General features: G+C 45.6%; 1 protein-coding gene across 3 annotated transcripts in view; it reads right to left on the bottom strand.

Annotated features, from left to right (window-relative positions):
• Positions 1-748: 748 nt before the first annotated feature.
• The window catches only part of LOC101996752 (keratin, type I cytoskeletal 28), a 9,324-nt gene continuing 3,216 nt past the window's right edge, over positions 749-6,856 (bottom strand). Inside the window, exons 4-8 of one of the 3 annotated variants that reach the window (XM_026789873.1) lie at positions 6,706-6,856; positions 6,501-6,626; positions 2,767-2,985; positions 1,312-1,378; positions 749-1,066 (exon numbers count right to left, since the gene is read on the bottom strand). In XM_026789873.1, coding sequence (XP_026645674.1) covers positions 924-1,066; positions 1,312-1,378; positions 2,767-2,985; positions 6,501-6,626; positions 6,706-6,856 — 706 coding nt within the window. In that variant the 3' untranslated portion in view covers positions 749-923. Of the gene's footprint in view, positions 1,067-1,311; positions 1,379-2,047; positions 2,050-2,766; positions 2,986-6,500; positions 6,627-6,705 lie in introns of all 3 variants that reach the window. The other 2 variants (XM_005368245.2, XM_026789874.1) reach the window with 2 other exon arrangements.

Here is a 6,856-nt window from a genome sequence, read left to right as displayed (position 1 = left end):
CAAAGAGGGAGTTAGATCCTTTGGAACTGGAGTTATAGATAATTGTGAGCCGTGTGTGAGTGCTGGGAATTGAACCCCAGTCCTCTGGAAGAGCAGCCGATGCTCTTATTGCTGAGCCATCTCTTTAGTTTCTGGCTTATACGTTTTAAACAGTTGAAAACATGGAAAGAATAACTTTTCATGAAACGTTAAATTATTTGCAATTTGAAAATTTCAGTGTCTCTAAATAAAGTTTTATTCAAAGTAGCTGTGCCCTTCAATCTATGGTTGTTTCCCTCAACAGCAACTAAAAAGCTGAACGGTTGCAATAGACCTACGGTTTGCAATGCCTAAATTATTTCTGTCTGGGCCTTCAAGAGGAAAACCTTCTATAATTTGTCCTAGAAAAGTCATGAACACATGCTTCGTTGAGGTAAATGTTTTCAAAGATTATTTTTCCAGTTAGACTGGCAATGGTACCCTATTTTGTGGGTAATCTTGAGATAGGTTGACAAAAATATCAGACACGCGCCATCTCGTGGTGGAGTGTGTCAGTTGCAGGAGAATTTCTGTCCGTTCCCAGATAATTTACTTGTGCAGATGTGGTGGGATTTAAAAGTTATGCTTAGCGAATATTTAATATTTAAATGCCACGTGATCATATTGGTATTTATTGAAAATTAGAGTGAAATTCAGCGAAAACGTTTTCCAAAATGATCTTCAACTTAATATTAACCACCAGCAATTGGAAGTGCGTCCCCATCAACTATTTTCTTTATTTGGAACAGAAACACCCAATATCATGCGAAAGTCACCAAGAAAAGAGGCATTTTGTATAAGGTCACTTTATCTGTGATAGTAGAAAGCGTTTCCATTCTCCCTGAGATTTAGACTGGCGTAGCTGAGCTGGCTCCGCCCCGTTATTCTGCCCCCTAGCGTGGGAGCTAGAAGGGAACCCTCTGCTCAGCCTTGCCGTTGCTCATCTTAGACATCTTCTCCTCGATGGAGTGGATCCTCGAGGACAGCACCTTCCCACGCTGATCTATTTCTTCAACCACCGCCTTTACCAGTGTGGTTTTGGACAAATCTAGAGAAGAAAACCCAGGTGAATGCATGAGTCCTTCCTAAAAGAGTACGGGAGGGGAGCCCGCTGTTAGGCTTTTCGCAAGCATCGCATGCCTTGGGGAGGGAGTATTACACGTTTATAGTAAGGTTAAGTGAGGAACATTTCCAGTAGTTAAAACTACTTAACTGTAGACTTGGCTACCACGTGTGAGTGTTGTTGATGGGGACGGAGTTTCCGCTACAGAAATGAAACTAGGTTTTTGTTACCTTTGGATGAATTCCCCGAGCTTCCAGATTCAAAGCCCTTTGAGCCGGAGCAGGAACTGGGAGAAAGAGAAGTTTATTATTTTAATATTGGTATTTATGATCACTTTAGAAACTTTTCATTGAAATACTGTCTTAGCAGATCTCAGTTTTTACTATTGAAGAAAATATTATGATTTTGTGTGCAGGAGCGGGAAGTGATTACAAGTTATTTATTTCCATTTGATATTTTTCTTTTGGGTGGTGGTGATGGTGTGTGTGTATGTATCAATATGTGTGTATGTATTGAGTGTGAATGTTTCTGTGTGTGAATATGTGTATATATGTGAGTGTGTATGTGTCTGTGCGTGAATATGTCTGTGTGTGAATATGTGTATGTGTGTTTATGTGTGTGTGAGCATTTATGTGTGTGAGTGTGTGTATGTGTATGAGTGTGTATGTGTGTGAGTGTGTAGGTGTGAATGTATTTGTGAGTGTGTGTTTGTGTGTGTGTAGGTTGGCATCAGGAATCTTCCTTTACTGCTCTCAGTCTCAGTTTTAAAGAGAGCCTTATTTATTTTTATTTGATGGGTGTGAGTGTTTTACCTGAATGCATGCGTATGCACCACATGCACGCAGTACCCTTGGAGACTAGGAAAGGGCTTCAGTTTCCCAAGAACTGGCGTTGCAGCCTGCTGTGAATCCTGCGGGTGCTGAGAACGGAACCCTGTCTTCTGTAAGAGCAGCAAGTGCTCTTAACCTCTCAGACATCTCTCTAGCCCCTCCACACCACATTTCTTGAGGCAGGGTCTCTCACTGAACCTACAGCTCACATATCAGCTAGATTGGCTGGCCGGTGAGCACCCAGCATCCAGTCTGCAGCAGATCCATCCGGTGAGCCCCCCGCCCCCTGCATTCTCATTCTGACCCCAGGTATGGAGTGACAGGCTCGGACCACTATACTCAGCGTTTACACAGACGCTGGGAACCAAAGGCTGGTTCTCATACAACAAGCACTTTACCCCCTGAGCCAGTCTCCCTGTCCCTCCCCTCTGACTTTTTTTTTTAAAGTCCAAGAAATAATTAAAGAATTAAAAAAGAAATATGCATTAGCTTGAGAAAGATACATATAAAATATGCACTGTTGTGGCAGCCACACATCCATATAGAATATGTCTACATATGTCTACATATATACATATGTGTCCTGAAGCCATGATCAGGGGCTTTGGGAAGGGTCAGGGGTCAAGAGAATCTTGAAAACCCAATGCTCAACATGGGCAATACTGAGGAATTGTGCAGGAATGATGGGAGTCACCCGAGGAGGATAAGGGGGTTCTCTTATGTACAAATATAGAGGAACTGATTCTAGAAGCAAGCAAAGACGCACACTTGTACAGTGGGAGAGAAAAACAGCAGGCTGAGTGTGGAAGGCAGAGGGGTAGAGCACGTACTGTGGGGAACTTCCCAATGGTCTTACTTTTCGTCTCCGTCGATGAGGCGGCAGTAGGTCTCGATCTCCTTCTCCAGGTGGGCCTTGATGTCCATCAGCTGCTCGTGTTCCAGCTTCTGGCCCTCGGTCTCGGTCCTGACCTGGTGCAGCTGCTCCTCCAGGGCGCTGATCTGAGCCTGGATATGAGCCAGCTGAGAGCAGTAATTGCCCTCGGTCTCCGCCAGGGAGCACTCCAGCGAGTGTTTCTGAGACATCAAAGATCATAGCAAGGGATGAAACCACCAGAGAACCTAGCCCTCAGTTTCTTAGCATCTGCGGAACCACCCTCCCCCCAGGCAAGTAGGGGCCGGTCACAATAAGACAGTGGAGCCTGGCATTAACCATGTGGTGAACAGGCACTGGATGGCCTGGCATGGGATAAATGATTGCCCCGCCAAGATTGTATTTTAACATTTACTTAGGTGTGTGTGTGTGTGTGTGTGTGTAGTAGGGGGCAGGCATGTGTCACAACAAATGTGTGGCCATCAGAGGATAACCTGCAGGGGTTGGTTCTTTCCTTCTACCATATGTGTCCCTGGGAACTAACTCTGAGTCTTGGCAGCAGGTACCCTTACCCACTGAGCCATCTTATCAGATCCCTGTACGGTATTTGACAGTTAATATTTTGATAACAATTTCTGTTAAGACCCACATGTATATAAAAGCACTTTAGGGAGGACGGAACAGTAAGAAATCCACAAGGGATGATTCATATTTTAAAATTGTTGTTTTGGGGTTGTCTGTTATTTCGAAGTCTTACTCTTTAATGCCCTGTTCTCATCCTATCCCCAGGCTTGCTGGGCTCTTGTTTCCTTTTCCGATCCATTCTGGATTTTCTGCCAGTCACCAAGTCCTCTTTTGAAAGAAGTTAAGACTGAATGAATCCTTTAACAGGGTGGGCTCTGCAGGCCAGCGCTCACAACACGCAGGTCATGATGTCCACATCACTCCTATGAGAATCCTACTTCCTCTTGCTTTCCACAGACTGTAATTTGTCCTGCCACATGATCCCTGCTGCAATTACGATAATTTCCCCCTTCAGCTTATCATATGTAGATTTTCACCTGGGTAGTGATTACTTCTGGTATCACTCATCAGAATGTCCATCACCTCTGCCGCTCTCTCATTTTCCTTCCTCTCGTGTGGCGTGACTGCAGCTCTTACGTCACAGGAAATAAGGTCTCTGTGATAAAGGAGATGCAAGGCTCTGGCCTAGCATTTTTGAAGGCAGTTTGGCTCGATGTTTACGTCATAAATGCATTTTACCTTGAAATGCTTTCTTTTTATCTTTCCATATGTGTATGTATGTGTGTGTGTGTATGTGTGTGTATGTATGTGTGTGTATGTGTGTATGTGTGCGTGTGGTGGCCAGAGGACTCTTGGGTGTCAAGTTCTTCAAGTGATATCTACTTATTTATTTAATCATTTTTAAAGGCGGCCTATGGCTCACTGATGCAGTTAGAAGGGCTGGTCAGTGAGCTCCAGGAATCTTCTTGTCTCTACATCCCAGCACTGAGATTACAAACTTATGCCTCCCTGCTTGGCTTTTCTGCATAAATTCTGAAGATTAAACTCACAGCCTTGTGTTTGCCTGGCAGGTGCTTTACCAACTGAACTATCTCCTAACTTGTCATCCTACTTCTTTATCGCAATAGTAGCATGATAATTTTTAGGATGATTTTTGTGTTTTGCCAAATATATGATGTACTGATTCACTCCTAAGATAACAAAGAAGGAGTTAGGTAGTAAGATATTCATCATAGCATCAATCTAATGAGCTCAGACCCTTAGGATACAGATGGACACTGGCTGCTGAATGTGGAGAGAGGTTGCTGGGCTCTCCAGTGGAAGAGTGACCAGAATGGTGATGAAGAAGAAGAGATGACAAAGACATCAGGGAGAGGTGTACCCACCATCCAGAACCTTAAAGCCTCACTTCCCTGCCTTGGGCATTCCTTTATAAGATGGCTAATACCCTGGGAAGTAGGAGGGGGCAAGAGCTCTCTTAACTGCCTTCACTGGGAAGGCTGGGTGCTGATGAGAGAGAACCAGATGAACTTGGAAGGTTGCCTAACACAGGAAGCAAACATACGGATGTTTATATAGATAACTTCCAACCTATAATTGACTTGGTGTTTCACCTGTGGGAAACTGACCTTGCAATTTATTTTGACCAAAGAATCTCAAGTGTGGAAGCTAAGTTACCAGTATTATTCTGTAATTTGCTTATATTGCAGTTAAATGGATTGTGTGTGTGTGTGTGTGTGTGTGTGTGTGCTATTTCCTGACCCCAAAGCATTACTTCCAGAATAGTTGATCTGAGCCTTGACTCTAAGTGCTTTGTGGTTTTGTTGTTTCTATGAGAAAATGATTATAATGGGTGGGCTGACCCTAGACTCTGAGCCCTGATGTCATTGCTGATATGTGAAAATGCTTCTGATTCTGGTGAAGGAATTTGAGAATTTATTTCCCACCCTGTTTTTCAGAAACACAGGGAGAATTCACCCCTGCCGCGGGACAAGATTGTGCAGGGTTCTGATGGTTTCAGAGAGGCAAGTCTGCACAAGGAAGGTCTAGAGAGCCAGCTGTGCTGAGGCTGAGGGGAAGAGGGGCATGCTGGGTAAGCTGGGGCTCAGCTAGTGGTAAGAACAGATCTGTCCCAATACTGCTTAGAGAGAGAACACTGCATCTGTGCTGTTAAGGTTGCTAAATCAAAAATTTTTCTAGTGTACTGAGCCTTGGTTTCCTCGGTGACAGGCTCGCTGTTCTCAGTTGCTTAGTAGTTATTTCGTTTTGTCTATATGACACCCCATTGTCCTCAGGGATTTACAAGACCTCTTGTGAAGATGGGGAACCCATGGACCACATGCTCTCCACAGTTCTCAGAGTCAAGCCTTTTGGATACCGCCCAATCATAGTCTTGACCGAAAGCAGGGTTTTGAACTGGGTTGTTTCCATGGTAACCACTGAAGTCTTCCGGATGCTGTTCCTCGCCCCCCATGTGCCTAAGAGGCTGAGTACCAGGCTCTGTGGGGTGTTTGCTGTGGGACAAGGACTTTTCTATGGAGAGTGAGAGGATCAAGAGTGCCCATGTTAGAGTTGCTGGGAACCTTTCTTAAAGAAAATATTTTATGTGTATGGGTGTTTTGCCTGCACATACTTGCACCCCATGGATGCTACATCTGCAGAGGACAGAATAGGGTATCAGATGCCTCAAGGCTGGAGTTACAGTCAGTTGTTAGCTGCACTATGGATGCCCGGGACTGAATTTGGGTCCCCTGGAAGAGCGGTAGAGCCATCTCTCCAGGCCCGTGGATCCTCTCTTAATACACTTTTCTCAGTGTTAGGAGATGTTGGCGTGACCCATCCTGGCCTGTGTGGCCAGATAATGTTGGTTCTGTCCTTTACTTTTTTTTTCTTTTTTTAAAACAGGAACAACACTACCCAGCATGCTCTGGGGGCTGAATGAACAATGTTCAGGGTGGAACCGGGCACCAGACTGGTTATTTTAACTAAACGAACCCTGGGCGCCATCCAGGAAGGAAATCGTCTGGGTGTCAAGAAGTCTGTGAGGAAGACAGCGCCTCTCTTTCTGTCTCCTGGGATGCTTTCCCTCCTGTCTTCCCTTTCTTGGTAAGCATTTGTTATAGGAGAGAAAAGAAGGGCTTCTCATAGGTTTTGGGGAATCAAGAGGCGCAGGCGGCCTGGTGTCAGCACCTACCGTTGCTGAGAGTGACTGCAGCTCAATTTCCAGAGTCTGCAGGGAGCGCTTCAGCTCTGTCAGCTCCGACCTGGCCGAGGTGACTGCGTCCATGTCATTGGAGATCTGCTGTTGCAGCGTGGCACTCTGGAAGGCAGATTACACAGGGTCACACCGAGTCTGGCTTGCTAGGGTGGAAGAGAGCAGTGGGTCTGGCTCCCCTCACCTTTTCTTGGAACCCTGCCTCGGCGTCCCTGCGGTTCTGCTCAGCCAGGGCCTCGTACTCGGCTCGCATGTTGTTCAGCAGGACGGTGAGATCCACACCCGGGGCTGCGTTCATCTCCACGTTCACGTTGCCTCCCGCTGCGCACTGCAGA

Source organism: Microtus ochrogaster, unplaced genomic scaffold, assembly GCF_000317375.1.
Source record: "Microtus ochrogaster isolate Prairie Vole_2 unplaced genomic scaffold, MicOch1.0 UNK31, whole genome shotgun sequence".
NCBI classification, from domain to species: domain Eukaryota; kingdom Metazoa; phylum Chordata; class Mammalia; order Rodentia; family Cricetidae; genus Microtus; species Microtus ochrogaster.
Note: the sequence above shows the minus strand (reverse complement) of the source record. Positions and strands in the feature narration are given on the sequence as shown.